At 44.7% G+C, this 16,974-nt stretch overlaps 1 protein-coding gene across 4 annotated transcripts; it reads right to left on the bottom strand.

Moving 5' to 3' along the window:
- Window positions 1-113: 113 nt before the first annotated feature.
- si:ch1073-335m2.2 (msx2-interacting protein) lies at window positions 114-16,217 on the bottom strand. 4 transcript variants are annotated; one of them, XM_037447802.2, is made up of 15 exons: window positions 15,956-16,217; window positions 14,392-14,706; window positions 11,259-11,732; window positions 10,984-11,138; window positions 10,696-10,896; window positions 10,375-10,526; window positions 10,170-10,295; window positions 9,957-10,070; window positions 9,763-9,876; window positions 9,559-9,659; window positions 2,079-9,291; window positions 1,880-1,948; window positions 1,461-1,655; window positions 1,216-1,374; window positions 114-1,072 (listed from the first exon to the last, which is right to left on the bottom strand). In XM_037447802.2, the coding sequence occupies exons 1-15, from the start codon at window positions 16,036-16,038 to the stop codon at window positions 941-943; spliced, it is 9,603 nt and encodes a 3,200-aa protein (XP_037303699.2). In that variant the 5' UTR covers window positions 16,039-16,217; the 3' UTR covers window positions 114-940. The 4 variants fall into 4 exon arrangements, with proteins under 4 accessions (XP_037303699.2, XP_037303698.2, XP_037303702.2 ...); XM_037447801.2 differs by having other exon boundaries at window positions 11,259-11,735; XM_037447805.2 differs by lacking the exons at window positions 14,392-14,706; window positions 15,956-16,217 and adding an exon at window positions 12,767-14,367.
- Between the last annotated feature and the right edge of the window lie 757 nt (window positions 16,218-16,974).

Here is a 16,974-nt window from a genome sequence, read left to right on the forward strand (position 1 = left end):
ATAGATTATGCAACCATTTAAAAATATTTTAGTGTCATTGTGCTGATCAATAACTGATGCTTTTAAACTAATTTTAAACTTTAATATTCACATAAAGGCAACGTTGACTAAAGTTCGAGTTTTTTTTTATTTGAGTTACAAAATATGAAGTGCAATCAGCAGACTCCACAGATGAGTTTGCCAACCTTCTTGTGTTACAAGTATTTACACCCAAAAATCAAGGATATCCATCTAAATGTCACTCTGTGTTCAAGTCTGTTAAGTTGTCCAAGTTCCATTGTCCAAGGTTTAAATATTTAAAATATCTACAAGTCTTGTATTCAAAAACTCCCAAATCATAATGTAGCTTGTTCAATGCAAAGGCAGGTGCCCAAAAAAAATATAACCGCTCCAGTTATGTGAGAAAAAGCAGAGCTGGTGGAATTAAAGGAGCATGGTCCTCCACAGTCTCCATAGCTTTACAGATAATTCTTCCTCCTAAAAGATTCTGGGCAAGACGGTCTGTACATAATTATTTAAAAATGACATGTTGAAATGCCTTTTTAGCCATTGAGGTGGAAAAGCTTCTATGATCCACTCTTGTAAAGAAATTAATGACAATCAATAAAAAACAAAATTTAAAAAAAGGCCACCAAGATAGTCAGTCGTTCAAACATCCTGATTTTTTTTTCTTCAGAGCATCTTCGAACATTAAAATAAAACTCCAATAAATAGAAATACAGCAGAGAAAATAAATGTCAAATAAGACTAATTCCGGTTGGGTCCATCTCAGAGTTCTTTTGAGGACAAAAATAACAGATGCGAAGACTGAAAAGAAAGTGTTTCCGGGGTACATCTTACACATTCCCATTGTGTAAAGGAAAAAAAAAAGTTCTCCTCTGATTTCCTGAGGCTCATCCGCAAGAACATCCGTCGAGGGTACGTTTCCCAGCAGAGACAGTTACACAGAGGTGATGACAATCATGAGGTGTGGTGAGATGCTGGAGATCCTGTTGAGGAGGTCGGGGGCGAGCTGAGATAAGTGGCTCTCTGAGAATTCGCATGGTGGGAAAATCTGAAGCACGTAGGCAGGCTGGGAAAACAAAGAAAGGAAAAAAGTAAATCCCCAAAGTCACGTGCAATGCAATACTGAATGATTTGTTTTGAACGGAAATATAGAGGTAATGAAATGAGATTATTAAATCCATAACCGTAAGACAAACAACCCTGTCTCACCTGATTGGAACCTGGGTTGGGGATATTAATGATACCAGCAGCCAACTTTGCTTGCAAGTAGTTGATGAAAGCGGCCTTAAGAGCTTGAGTTTGGCTCAGGACATCATCCTGATCTCGTCCACATGGCAAAGCGAGGAGAAGACAGAAATCACTGTCCCCCTGTAGGGACAAAAATGTAAACGTGATGTTATTTATTGAAAGCCAAAAAGGGACTCAACGGGGGATGTAAGAGAAGGCCGACGTACCGTCATTCTTCGGGCCACGCTCTCTAGTTGTGATGCCTCCAGCCTCATTCTCTGGACGATCCTAAGCAATGCGCCTCCTTCCTGAAGTGGCAGGGAGCGATGAGCCAAAGCTTTGTTACCGCACACAAAATGTAACTGGACTGCAGCCGTGTCGTTCTTCAATGCCAGCAGGCCTTGCCACACGATTGGGTACTTCTGTTTAAATGAGACAGAACAATGGCAAGTGTGTCAGATGACGCCGGCTCTGGTTCAGATTATGATTGGGTGGAATTTATAAATTGTACGGCTGTACACTGGTCTGTTGGTGTAAAAATAATTCATACCGTGAAGAAATATGATATAAAACACATTTGTATTGCGCCCAGCATTAGTTCAGATACAAAGCTGAACACATTTCATACTGACGAGTTTGGTCTTACCGTCAGCAACTGCACCATATTAACCGGCTGGGACAGCTTTCCGTCTGGTTTTGTCTGGGTTTCTGCGCCCTGAGGATTCATCACAACAGTGTGTCGCGTCATGAACAGTTGACAGTAGTCTTAAAGTGTAGATTAAAGTTAAAGTGTTTTACCAGACAGCATTACTTTTTCCTGGGAGTGTTGCGTGCAGTGAACTCACCGTGGTTGGTGTGACGTTCAGTGGCGGCTGGTTAAGTCCAACGGCAGACGTCTCGGGGACTTGAGGATGGATGCTTCTTGGGTTCGAGTACATCCCAGTATACTCAGGGAATGAGCCACTGGGTCCTGGTGCCATTAGCTGAACTCTCTGTGGCGACGCCATTGCTTGCCCAGTTTGTCTGATCCCCACCATTCCATCCTTTGGAAGAGGAGAGTGTGCCCTCTTTGCCTCAATATTCTTTGTCATATCCTTCTCAGACACACCTTTGGGCAAAACATGCGCTCTTGGAGACGAGGATAACGGCAGGCTGGAAGGTGCAGCAGATGAGGGAAGGGTCTCCTGAATGTGTCCAGAATGCGAGTCAGTGGCCAGACGCTCTCCCTGCATGAGGGCACGTATCTCTCGTTGGGACATGTACCCGCGAGGATCAGACTGCATAGGCTCCGATTTTATCTGCGTTGCAGATTGCCTTGCAGAGGCCTGGTGGAAGCGTCTCGCTTCCTCCTGTTCCCCGTCGTGGCCCCTCAGAGAACCGGGGTTCACCTTGAGGACCTTGTCCCTGCCGACAGCCTGGGGAGAGGCGGGCCGCGGTGGCATGGGACCAGACCACGGAGAGGCGAGGGGCTCACTGTGCATCCCGTAGCTCATCACAGACAGAGGTGGAGTGTTGACCCGAGCGTCCCCTTGGACAAGGTGCCCCACTGGCATTGACTGGTTGACATGAGGAGACATCCGTCCCAGGCCTCCGGGCACATTGTGAGTCGGCATGATGACCGACTGCTCGGCGTGATGTACGCCAGTGATGAACTGTTGCATAGCGGGGAGGCCAGTGGATAACATCACCGGTAGGCCCTTGGGCGACGAGGAGCCCACGGGCGACGACACTTTAGTAAACTGAGTGTGTGGATGACCGGACTTGCGAGGGGACCGCGGCTCCTGTTTGACCCCGCTGATGTGGGGCGGCGCTCGGTCACCCGCCGCTGTGCCAAAACCCACGTGGTTGCCGGGCGGAGAAGGCAAATGGGGGCTTATTGCAGGACTTATGGCAGAGGTCCAAGAAGGTTTAGCTCCATCCGTGCTGTGAGGATCCACACTGTCCATTTTCTTTTGATGTTTTATTGGCATGTACTCTTGATGGTAACTCATTACTTGCTGGCCACCTTGTGTGAGACGCTTCACTACCCCTTGAGGTCCAGACTGGTACGTTGATTCCAGCTTTTCCAAGCCAGTGCTTTCTTGTTTAATAGAAGACAAAGTTGACTGTGTCTTACCAGGATGCCCATGGTCTGTCTGCAGTGAGGGCCCCTTTTGAAGTCCTAAATGCGAATGACCATACATATCCTGTTTAATCTGGGGAATGGACACCAGCGGCTGAGATTCTATGTCACCTGCTGCTGCTTGTGGGATCGGACTTATCTTTGCGCTAATCCTCTGCGGCCCTTCCGTCTTCTGGCCAGAGTGGCTTAATACGACCACTCCCTGAGATGTATTTACTCTCAGACCGGGGCAAGATCCTGCACCGAGGGTATCGACGATGAAGCGTGCAGCACCCCCATCACCAACGGATGGAACGTGGTATGATCCGGTATCGTCTTTGCTGGGCCTGTAGGCTTGTTTGGGAAGAGTCATGTCAACACAGGGATTCACAATGTTCACGTTTGCCTTGTCGTCAGGCTCGGGAGGGTTGCAAACACGACTGATAACAGAGGTGGCAGTGGACGCAATAACAGAGATCACAGACTTTGTCTCAGGAGACGGTAGTGAGGCTGGAGCTCGAACGATGGGTGGCGCTGGATGAGCAGCCATTACGCTCCCCGATAGGGGGGACTTATTCGTCACAGCGGCGGACGGAAGATTACTTTCAGGGGGGTTTTGATCGCGCATGGTGGGAAGATTACTTTGAGTAGAACTACTGCCTGGCAAGGAAATATTTTTATGTTTCATAAGAATCTGCCTCAGGTCACTTGTGCCATAATCAATATCAACGATTGCAGAGTCTGAGGGTAAAGGCTGGTTCTCCTTAGACGCCAACGGCACGAGAGGTGAAGAGGAGACTCCTGGATCTTTAGACGGATTCCGCCAATCTGGGGGAGAAACAGGAATTCTACTCGTTTGAATGGGTCTGATATTTGGCCTGTTGGCTAGGGGAGACAGGGAAGGGGAGATGCAGTCAGCTGAGACCTGTTGAGGCTTTGGGCCCATTTGACTCTTAGACTGGGGGTTAACCGATTTATGCTGCTGCATGTGTTCCTCAGAAGATGTCTCTGACTCTGCGTTTACGTCGGAGACCTTTGCGGCCAAAGGCTCCAGTTCTGGCTTCCATGTAGTAGAAGTAATGACCCCGGTAGTTGCTGCTGATGGAATTGTTGCAGGAGCTGTCTTCACAGTGGAAGGTGGGCTATCTGCCAAAGGAGTCGTCAATTCCTCACTTATTGAAGGTCCTTCCTTAGAATCTTTTCTTACTGGCTTTTGGACTTTAGAACGTTTTGGTCTTCCCTTTTTGGGTGTAGCAGACAAGACAGGCTCCTGCTGTAAAGCAGGTGCATTGGATTCAGGTTCAATTTCCTTAGCTGGCAAAATCAGATCTTGTACCTCAGGTTCTGCAGCTACATCTGGCCTCGATGGAGCTGCTGGAGTCAATACCGTTCCGTCAGCAGTTATGGAGTCAATAGCAGCCATGAGTTCCGTCTCGCTAGCAGGATTGGAAGGTTTTTCTTCCTCTGGCTCAAGTTTCCCTTCTGTAAGCGGGACCGGCAGCGCTGGTGGTTCTGTTGGAGAATCTGGATCCGTAAGTTTAGAAATATTTCTCAGTGCCTGCTCTAATTCCAGCTGTGAAATTAAGCTTTTTGGAGATTCCAGAAGCTCTTTTTTTTCCAAAGTGGCATTTTCCTTCTCGTCTTTGTTGGCATTAGTAGACTTTGAAACAAGATCGCCCTGGTCACCTGGTCTCAACTTTTTTGAAGAATCTTCTTGATCATCATCTCCTAACTGAAGAAGATCTTTCACCTCGGTCAAATTTAGTCGGATTTTGAGGTTCTTAAGAACAGGAGACTTGGGAGTTCTAGTCAACTTTGTTTTTCCTCTAACGATACGGTCTTTTTCCAGGGTGGGTTTCTCTTCTAAGACTTGAGAATCAGGCTCATTCCCATTTGATTTACTTTCACGGAAAACATCTTTATTTCGGCCTAATTCTTCTTTTTCCTCTTTCTTTTGATCAATTTTTGCAGTTTGTTCTTCCTTACATGAACTTGATGGATCTTGCAGAGCCATGGAATCTTCATCTGTGAAATCCATTTCCTGATCATCATCAGCCCCCTCAGTTTTTGGTCCCTTCCTTGTTGATCCCAATCCTAAAACCGTAGACATTGGATTCAATGAACTTTTTGTGCCATGAGGGGACGATTTTCCTTTTGACCCTCTTGGAATTCGTTCCGCACCTTCCGATTCATTTGAATCTGTGTCTTTGTTGTCCATTTTAGATTTTTCTACTTTAACTGTTGAACTCTCATCGCCTTGTCTGCGATTCTTGGGGGGACGGCCCCGTTTAGTTGCAGGAATTGGGGCGGGTGGATCCTGTTCAATATTTGGTAGTTGTGTTGCATCTTTGTCTGAACCTCGCTTTCGCCCAGAGCGCGGCGACTCGCTTTCCTTTCCAGAACGAACAGGCGCATCATCTTCAACTGGGGTGGCATACACAGATTTAACATTCCTTCGTCGCGCTCTGCTCGCCGATATCCCCGGCTCCGACATATCCGGTTCGGAACTATGAATAGGGGATTTGCCCGTTGACCTTGATTCTGCTCTAGGGGACGATCCACGTTTCAGCTTCTCTTTGTCAATGCGCTCACTCTTGCGTGTCGCTGGCTTCTCAGAACCAGAAGTAGATACGACAGGAACAGGAGAAACTCTGGCAGGTGATTGTTTCTTTTTGTTTTTCATTTTATACTCTTTCTGAGGTGAGACGGCCTCGTCATTTGTGTCATTATCAATGGGCATTGGTTTCGTTTCTACCTCAGGCTCTGCTCTCCAAACATTGTGGCTCTCTTTGTCTTTCTCTAGAGGACTAGTTGCCGTGGGACTACTGGCTTCAGGCACTTGTGTTGTCTCAGGCTCCAATTCTGCTTCTGAAATGCTAACAAACTCATCGTGAGAATCACGGCGGCACGGCGTTTCAGTAAAGACAGGCTTCACATCCTCAGTAATATGGAACTTCCCTTCAGATGGAGAATGTTTATCCACAGAATAACTGGGTTCGGGAGCTGCCATTTGTGCAGGTTCTGTAGGAGGCGGTGCTTCTGGTAACTGGTGGTGTGTGGTTACTACGGGTTCAGGTTCTTTCACCTCTTTTACCTCTTCCTTTATGACTAACACAGGGGTACATTGATCGGGGGCTGAGATCAACGGAACATATGTCTCTTCTGGTGGAGGAAAGTCCTTAACCACCGATTGGGGAACCGAGGTTGGTGGGACTCTGGGTTCAGGGATCAGCTCTTCAGCAGGACTAATGGGTTTAATCTCCGGCTCCATGACAGATTGCACTGTTTCAGGCGACTCTAAAGGGCGGTCCTCTTGAACAGCTGATTTCTCCACTTTAATCTCAACTGTAGGTACTGCGTCACCCCTTGCTTCTTGCAGCTGAGGGGTTTTGTTCTTTTGTTGCAGTCGTGTCAGTTCCAAAAAACGACTATGGAAAAGGACAACTGGGCCAGAGTCAAGTTCGCCATCTACGCTCCCTGGCTGACCAGAGTGTTGGTTCTGTGCATGTTCGGGTTCTTCATGTTTGCGTTCCAAGTGTTGAAGTCGCCTGGAGTCCAGCTCAAAGACAGGACTGTGAAGGAAGCGTGAGGCAAAAAGTTCCCTGCGTTCATGTTCCTCCGGCTTAGGTTCCTCCTTTCTGTCATCAAGTTTGTCTTCAGACCCACTTCGGATCTTTTTCTTTTTCATGTACCAGGAAGGTGTAGGTCGGGGGGCAGATTCTACCTTCTCAGTATCCTTTCTGTTGCGTAAACTTGCAAAGTGAGAATCATAGTCTAAAAAGGACCAGTTATCTTCTCTGGAAGAGGAGAGAGATTTTGCCCGTTCAAGCAGAGCCTTTGTATCAGGTGTGATCGTTTGATCAAGTGCAAAGGAATAGAATTTGTTCCTTTCGAGATGTGCTAGTTTGGGGTCTGAAAACCTGTCAACCCTTGGACGCTCGGTAAAGGGCATGGATGTGGACGGCATGGGAGAGTGGGGTTTGTTCTCTCTGTCCTCCTCAGAGTCGGATCGTACTTCCCCAGGCTCCAAGTCGTGCCAAATGCCATATTCCAAACGTTTGCGATTGTGAACATTCTTACTTAGACTTCTAGAAAAAGTCAGGTCAGGTAACAATTCTTGTTTGACTCTGCTCTCCCATCTCTTTTGTTGCTCTTCTTCCACACTAAGCGAAGGAGTGTTTGGCTTGTTAACGGGCGTATTATGTGTCCTTTTAACCAACAGCTCCAGATCTGGGTGAATCTTTTCCTCATTTGGACATGACTCTTTCTGAGAAGGGTCCACAAAGTCTTCTTCTACAACATGATGAGAGAAGAGCTGATGTCCTGGAGAGGAAATGCTGTTCCACTCAGGATCTTCACTCTTTTGTCTGAAGCTCCTGTAGACACGCTCCCTCTTAGTCCCTGGGTCAGTTTCAAATAGGTCCAGTTTCTTCAGTTTGTGAGAAGGGAAATTATCCGTGACATCCTCGGGGGGCTTACCAACTTCATGGACAAGACTGCGATGTTCCAAGTCCTCCGTTTCACTTCCTTGAGGACTTCCTGGTCTGTCAGATTTGTCAGACTCGCGCTGCTGTTGCTGCTGGTGCAAGCGTCTATTTTGCTCCATTTGCTTGCGGTAACTCTGAGAGAGGTCAATGTCAACATGGTCTGCCTTGTTTTTAACACTTTTGTCAGGGTCGGCATTCTGTGCAGCAAATTTGAAAGCGGTAGGGTGTTCTTGCTCCCGTGTACCGCTTTGGTCTGTGGTCCCCTCGTGGGAGAACCGTTTGGATGAAGTGTGCCCAGGATGTCCTTTGGCTTCCAGTGGGTCCAAAGATCCCTCCGACTTCTCTCTTTGTCCTCTAATGTCCTCTTGGCCATCTTTCTGAGTGCCACTTTTATCAGCTTTAGGTCTTGAATCTCTCCGTTGTGAGTCTTTGTTTTTGTCAGTGTCCGACTCTTTGGTACTTGAGGCACTGGCACCAAAGTCAGGGGAGGGAAAAACCTCCTCCTCCTCATGTCTGCTTCTTTTCTGACGAATAGTCCTGCCACCTGAATCAGCAAAGCGCCTTTTTCTTGCAGCAAGGCGATCAGAATCCACAGATACATCTTTTCCATCATTTCCGATATCAGGCTTTAGATGTTTCTTGAGTCTGTTTTTTCCATCCACGTCTAAACCCTCACCTTTACTCATTTCAGCTTTTTCACTTTTTACAGGGTCATGATGAACAGTTGACAATGGATTTGCAGTAGGAGATTCACTATCCCCTTTACTTTTCGGTTTCTCAGGAGCATCCTGGTCTGATCCCCTTCCTCTTCCCGACGCTCCTTCAAAACCAGTATCAATCTCGGTTTCAGGTGGAGGGTTGGATGGAGATTGCCCCTTTGCTTTCCTAGATTTAATCTTCTCCGCTTTGTCTTTGTCCCCTTTCTCCTTTCGTTTCACACGTTTGGTTTTCTCAGCACCTGCTACACGATCTGGTTGGCTGCTCTTATCGCTCTTCGCAGCAAGTTCCGGCACGGTCTTTTCAGTTTTATCAAAGTGTGGTGGTGACATGGAACTGACACTTCCACTTCGCTCAGAGGACTGGCTGTAAACCCGCCGTTCTGCGTCTCTGGGAGCGCGCTCAGATGGCGAAGGCGATACCGTAGGGGTGCCGGGTCGCCTCGGCTGGGAAGGGCTCCACCTGCGGTCCGCCTCAAAACGTTCTCGCTCTCTTTCTCGCTCCCTTTGAATATATGTGTATTTTCGGATATCTTGCTCAAAGGGGTCTCTGTAATCCCTGTAGTCCCTTGGGTCTTCATGATAACGTGGGTCAAAGTGATCCCCCTGATAGTGTTCCAGTTCAGGAAAACGTTCTCTGCTGCGAGCAGCAAAGTCCCTTCGAGCTTCCTCTGGGTAGATGCCAGGGGTTCGGATATTCTCATAGTAAGCCCTTTCTGCAGTAAATTCATGGTATGGGGGTCTGCGTTCCTCTCTGTGAAGTGATAGAAGAGAGTGGGAAGAGACAAACAATGACATTGGTTTAAGTAAATCATTTCATAAAAAAGAACTATCCCCTTTAAATTGGGATGTTGAGCTATGGGAAAAAAAGAAAAAAAAAAAAAAAGCTGCAGAAAAGATATTTTAAATGTTCACATCACTTTACAAAATAATATATATTAGAGGTAATTCAAGTTGAAGGAATGTTTGAAATAGTCATTCTAAATATTTATGACATTTAAAAAGATACACAATAATTTACCGTCGCTCAGTAGGAATTTCATAGAAGTCTCTAATGTCTTGACCGGATGCCTGCATAGATCGGTAGAATGCCATCTGACTCTCTTGACTTGCAAAATCCACCTTTAATAAATCCATAAAAAAAAAAAAATCAACAAGTCCATTAATACCTACAAGCAATAAAATATTTGTTGAACTAATAAACCAAATAGATGCTCATGTTTACCTTTATCTTGTTGCCACCAATCTTCCAACCTTTGGTCTCCCTGACAGCGGCCTGAGCAAAATCTGTGTTGTTGTACAAGATGAGGGCCATCCCTTTCAATCTATCAAACACAACCTTGAAACAAAGAACAAAAGGATACATTAGAGCTTTGAAACTACTTAAATCTTAAGCAAGAGATAAACATAACATCTTACCTTAACTACATGTCCATAGCGGCAGAAATGCCGTGTGAGGTATTGCTCTGTCACACTGGTTGCTAAACCATCCAGCCAGACACACGTGGTGGGCATACTCTTTCCGAAGCCAAGCTTCACAGAGAAAGGGAACAACGAGCCAATTAGAGACAAAATGCATTAGATAGAAAACCTACTGACCAGACATTATACACTTGTTGACTGAAAGACTACCTTAAGTCTGTTGCTTCCCAGATACTCTCCGTCCATCTTCTTAATGGCCTTGCAGACACTGGCAATATCAGAATACTGAACAAAAGCATACTGAGGAACTCCATTCACTTTCTTGATGTCAATGTCCTTGAGGAGAGAGGACAGAACAATTAGAGACCTTTATCAAATGTACCAATTAACAGTACACAGTCGAACGGTAGCATACCACAATTTCTCCAAAGCGTTGAAAAATGTCAAGGAGTTGTTGATAACTGGTGGTCTTCTCAAGGTTGCCAATAAACAGTGTCCTTGTGGCCTTTGGGTGGAACTCATCTATCCGCCCATCCAAGGGCCTGAATTCATTTTCACTCTCCGTTTCTGAAGGGATGGACGAGGTTTATCATTAACATCACTTGAACTGCCGCTAAATGTCAGGCTCCCGTTCACCAACAGCAGCACAGAAACACAACTTTATGTGAGAATGTATTCTTAATTCATTTGTTGGCACCAAGTACTCATTACATTTTGTAGAATGTTTATGATTTACCTGGGCCGTTCCAAGCTGTGACTTCAATGAGCATCCCGAAAAACAGCTTTCCTTTGGAGACGGTGAGGGCTTTCTCTTGGTCCTCTTGTTGCCTAAAGAACACCAAACCATAGCGGTCTTCTGAAGCTCCGTGGATCTGCACTGAGGTCACTTTCCCATGCTTCTTAAATTCATGGAAAAGTCCGTCTTTTAAACTGGTGTCTGGAAAAGGGTTAAAAAAAAAAAACTTTTCAGAACATGACAGTTTACTGATACTTTGTTATCAGTGTGAGACATATTGAAACTCACCAGTGGAGCGCACTGGAAGGTTTTGAACCTTAATTCCAAAGCTCCTGCGCGGCTCATCGGAGTCAAGGCCCATTGAAGACTGAGTAGGAGCATGTGTGGTTGAGGACTGGACAGAGTGTGCCCGCGATCCATCACTTGAGCTGCTGTTTGAATCACTGTTGTCAAACACACAAAAAAAGAAGGATTTAGGCACTTATCTTTAGGAGTTTTAATTATCAACATTATTAAGTTTCCCATGGAGATTAAGCTTTAATGCAATAACACAAATGTCTCACCTGCCGCTGCCAGTGCTGCTGGTGCTGCTGACAGAGTCAGAGCTCGAAGATCTGCTGTGGGATCGAGATTGTGGACCTCTCCCGGGGGACAAGGGAGCTCGTTTAGGGGAATGAGGCGCTTTGGGGGTTTGCCCCGTGGTCCGTTGTGGAGAAGGGTGCCGTGACTGTGAGGAATGAGATGATCGGCTCCGGCGGTGATGGTAGGTCCTATCGACCCGTCGTCCTCGGTCATCTCGGTAAAGGTCACGCCGTGTAGAATTAGTCAGAGTAAAGGGGTCTCGGATTCTCGAGTCAAAATGGGGGTCTGATGCCTCGAAGCTCCCAGCGATGGCGCTGCTGGCCGGGCCGGCGGCAGCGAACATGGAGCGATCGCGGTAATAATCGGCGTTGTAGTGGCGCTGTCGGTCGAACGTGCCACTGCGCTCATGGTGTCCGTATGGGCTGTGGTCATACGCACGTTCACGGCTTTCTGAGCTACTGTGAAATAAAAACAAGGTAGAGGACGAGAGGGGGATTCTTATTAGTTGACAGACAGCACAACAAAAAAATTTAATAATAGCAATTTCCTATTCAATGATTTTTTTTAAATCTAAATGCCGGTAAAGTAAGGACACAGCCGACAGGGAGCCAGAAAAGTTGTGCAGCTTATTCCTAATAATGTTAAGATCCTGTCATTCTGAAATAGTCTCTTGTGAACCTTTTATTGGGTTCCAGTTCATTAATTAGGAAAAAATAACTGCTCAACTTTCCTTACATTTTTTACAGTAGAGCATTTACAATTATTCAAACAATAATTCCTCACAGAACAAAACGGTTTAACTGAAGGTATGACATAAGGTAAACCTATTGTCTGGATACATTATTATAGACCTACGGGTGTCATGTTTTACTGATTTTAAAGCCTTTTGAGACTAATTTGATATGTTGAGTTCATAGTAATTCAATTTACTTTTGTAATGCTGCTAAACTGTCAATAGTCTAAAATTAAGTTTCACTTTCTGACAGCCAAGTGCACTTTTCTATACTGAAAATTCATAAACAGCCACATGACACAAAGCCCCACCCCCCAGACTGTGTCAGCAATGTTAAAATGCTGTTCTAAGTATGTTTCAATTACAATAATTTGGCATAATTAGGTGACCATGCGAGCTCATTCAGAAGTTGACTGTTCATGATATATTGCTGGTAAGAAAAATAAACTAAAAGTGTAACATTTCAACATTCCACTGTGCAATTCTCCTATCGAGGAGCTGTGTAGTACTGGAATTTAAAATGCTATGCAGTTCAGATAAATGTATTTAATGTGATGAATACGTTTTAGTATTTATACGGTTCTGGAAAAAAAAGAAGCCCTTACATAGAAAAATGGCAAATATTAAATTTATAAATCATGATTTTCTCCTCTCTCGCATCAAATCAATCTTTTCCCTAAAAGCAGTGCAAATATTAGACAAAGCACTAAGGAATGTTAGAGAATGAAAATATGCAGAGGGCAGAGCAATACCAACCTTTTTGGAAAGAAGTTACCGAAACTAATCCAAATAAATTCTAGGTGGATCAGAATGCGAGAGCCCGAAAGAAAAATCAAGGGGAAAAATCAATTGATCTAAATAGGCAAAAACGGTTCTCTTGAATCGCACTGCACGTTATCTTCAAATACTGTGGAGCACCAGGCCAGTAGGTTGTTGATGTATAATCCACAGTTAGGCTACTTAATTCCCTTCACTGGATGGAAAAAGGAAAAAACAAAAGAATCACAGAAATGGACCTCTAGATGGATTTCTGGACATGTGCTTAAAAAAAAATATGTAGTAACACAAGACCTTAAATATATACGGATCTTTTGTATGAAAAAAATATGAACTTCAGGACATTCCAGGTCAACTATACAGCAAGTTGATGCCTGAATGGAAAATACATCCAACTGGATCAATCTTGTATGTCGGTATGTTCCAAAAGTTACGTTCCACCGATAATAGTTTAAAAATCACACAAGCTTGTAGACTCACAGACCTTATGGTCACAGCATATAAACTCCTTGTGGGCTCATAGGCATCTTAATTCCACAATCCCTGGACTTTATGGAGTGTACGTACTGGATGGCTTCAGCAGATCTAACTTAGAAAAAGTAGTCTTCAGCTCCCTTTAACATTATCTGTGTTCTTCACTTCTTGTGGAGCTGAGGCCTTACACAGCTACATCCACACTCGAGTAATCCAGATAAATGGTTGCTACACCTATCCACACTAGGGTCCACATCAGTATATCCAACATGGGGGTGGTGGGGGCGTACATCCAGGCGGATACATCCCAACTACGCAGTCTTCGTGTGTCTTCATGGCCATCAATCCTAAACAAGAATAGCTCCACAATCTTGGTGTTGGGCTCCTCCATTATTTTTTCAAAGTCTTCTTTATATAGCTTCCATATTAAATTGTTTATTGTATGCAGTTAATCTCACCTTAAAATGACTGAGATAGCCTAGAAAATATGCACTACATTGGTCTCTCGTTTGATGTGTAACAAATGAGAAGTTCTTCCATCTGCATGTTGAAAACTTTAATCCAGAACAAGCTATATCCACCGATCCAAAAAAAGGTAAAAGTAGTCCATCCATCGCCAGTAGCCGAGACGAAGAAAAAATGTGCCGCACAAGATGGGAGATCCTTGACAGAATGATACATTACCTGACTAGATTCTTCATAGAAAAGTAGATCCTTCATAATAGGGATTTCCTTCCACTTTCAAGCGATTCCAAGTTAAGGCGAGGTTAGATCCCGTATTTAGAAGGAAAATGTTTTGAAAAGTATCCAAAAAGCTCCCCACGGTCGTTGCCCACAAAATGTAATAGATCCAAAACTCACCAGGTTATTCCTCACAGATGTAATATCCAAACTAGATGTCAAACCTTGAATCATAGTTAACTTACCAAATGATGATGTGTAGTTAATGTAACTAGATCCCATGGGATAAGCGAGTCAATTATCTTGAAAAGTGGAACGATCCCTAATTACATTTGTGCAACCCTCTGGAGGCATCCATCCTCACACATTACCCCACTATGTGTTACGGTTTTACGTCTATCCAATACCTAGATTCCCCTGGTTGTTACGGGGAGGCTGTGTCCACTTACCCATCTATTCTGCGTTCATAACGTCCCTCTCTGGTGTGAAGGGAAACAGGTGGGCCAAACACTGGACCAACTGTTCCCCTAGTGAATCCCGTAACGTCTCGACTGCTCGAGGGTGAGCCGTCTTCAAGGCCCCGAACGGCACTAGGGACTGACCCAGGTTCATTGTAGTCAGTCCGAAGGTCCCTGTCCCCCATCTTGTTGACAGCATTGTGAGCCTTCTGCGCACTTTTGATATCCACAAAATCCACAAAAGCTGCAACGCCACCCTCTGACCCTCGCTTCCTCAGGACTTTGACACTTTCCACACGCCCATACCTGTGGAAATAAAAACAAAGAGGAAATCACACATACACCCGCTTAGAGGAATCTTAAATACCGAGCCTGGCAAACGGAAAGCAAAACAAGGACTGATAACAAAACATAACCGGAAATATTTACCAAAGAAATGTAACATTACCCTTCTATTATTTTCAACCCCCCCAAACAGTAACAGTCAGCTCCTAAACAATATGCGCAATTGCTCATGACTACACTTGGCCTGACAAGTATTGTAAGAAGGTTTTAAACAAACCTCAATGCACTGACGTAATCAAAAATCCCTCTGGGAACAACCACGTCAAATGTCAGTTTATTAGGAATATAAAAAGCATATAATCAAACCCAGCTGTGCCTCTCGGCTGGTCCTACTGTACCACAGCAGGCCCCCGGAAACTGGGACTGGATGTAATGTTATCGTTTGTTGTGTTACATGAGGAGTCTGTTAACTGGTCATTGCATAACGTTAGCTAAACGAGTGACTAATGCACACCGTTAGCCTATAAGGTTAAGTTACTTCTACAAACAATGGGATGCAAAATGATTTCAGCTCTCTTTAGATTCCTAAGCCTGGGTAATAAGTTAGCTGTGAGGGGCATACATTGTTTGGAAATTAACTTGCATGAATGTAAATCGGCCAATTATACAAACAATACAGAGTACGTTAGCCAAGTTCAACTAACGTTAAGAAATAGCGATGGCTACCGACGTCGAGCCGCTCAATAACTTGCTAACATTTATGATCAGTGATCGCAGATTTCGGACTAACATTACCTTTATTTATTTTTCTCAAACACAATTTACCAGATAAATGGCGTCGCCCCACAGGCTACAATAGCACAAGTCGCGTCATGTTATTTGACCTGATGCCCAGCTAGCGTTAGCTGCCTTTTGGCTTGTACTGATCATGTAAACGTTTCGACTTCCCACAAAATGGTTGGTTGGGTGGAAGCTCGGTGGCTACAAAACCTAGCTACATGCCTATCGGGTTTAGCAAAAGTTACCCATCCTCCGTTAACGATACACATTTACACTTGAGTGGTTCCACACCCAACGCAGCTGAATACATATAGCTGGGCTGCAACATAGCATAGAGCGCACATAGGAAACCTCGACTTGTAAAACGTAAGACATGCTAACGTTAGCTTCGTTAGCATTAGTCGGAGGCTTACCGTTGCAACTAGCTAGCGTTACTAGTTAAGCTAGCGCGCGTTGCTTGGCCAACAGAGGACCGTCTTGCGTAACTTACCGTTTAAAATGCTCCACAATTTTTTCCTCTCGAACGTGTTCGGGTAAATTTCCCACCCAAAGGTGTCTGGTTTCCCGAACCATCTTGCGATATTCTTCCCCCCCTTCACACTCATATGATCATGCAGGTTTCTAATCCCTGCCGGTCGGCGGTCCGCCTGAACAAAATGAACGCCGGGGGACTCCGCGGATAACGTGGGCCTGGTAGCCCGCTGTAGCTTTAGCTGTGGCGTCCTCGATCCGTGCACGTGGACGCGCGTGAGACTCGCTCCCGGTGGTTTTGGGTGCGAGCTGCGCGTGCTCGACGGTTGCGAACACGCAACCGTCGAGCACGCGATTTCTTCAGAAATTCACTGCAATTTTCTAAAAAGCAAAAGATGACGTCTTCAAACAGTCTGTTTGGTCCCAAAGTGATTGTGTATGTTTTGATGAAAGCTGACTCCTGTTAGCTCAAACCAGCCATGATGCAATTGTGCTTAATTAAAAAGGTGCAAAAATCGGGCAACATTCAACTAAAATTTAATCAAGTAATGGGGTTGCAAATTATCTGATATACTGAAGAGTTTATTCCATGGTAACCGTGTAAAAAGTTCATTAAAGTTACCATCAGTAAATATTACGTACATTTGCAAAACGATATAAAGCTACTTTTAAAAGATAGTAAATAAAACCAGAAAAACACTTATTATTACCTTACTCCGTACCGCAGCTGCGCCATGTTGCCCCCAAAGGAGAATAAAATATACGACGTGCATCGGTCGCTTATCTGGTTCCATGTCTTCATTGAGTCCTCCGTCACAGAAACTGAAGGGTAATTTCAACCTTTAATTTCTTTCTAAATATTACTACACTAAGGACCAGCTGAAAAAGATAAGGTGCTGGAAACATGGCGCTATTCAAATAGTAAATAAAAAGTGTGGTGAATATAAACTTAAACGCCAAAAATATTTTTTTTATAAAAGTTGATGTACAAAAACATATAATACACAAACAAGCCATTTTGAGCTAACAAACATAAAT

This window comes from Pungitius pungitius, chromosome 8 (genome assembly GCF_949316345.1).
Source record: "Pungitius pungitius chromosome 8, fPunPun2.1, whole genome shotgun sequence".
NCBI classification, from domain to species: Eukaryota; Metazoa; Chordata; class Actinopteri; order Perciformes; family Gasterosteidae; genus Pungitius; species Pungitius pungitius.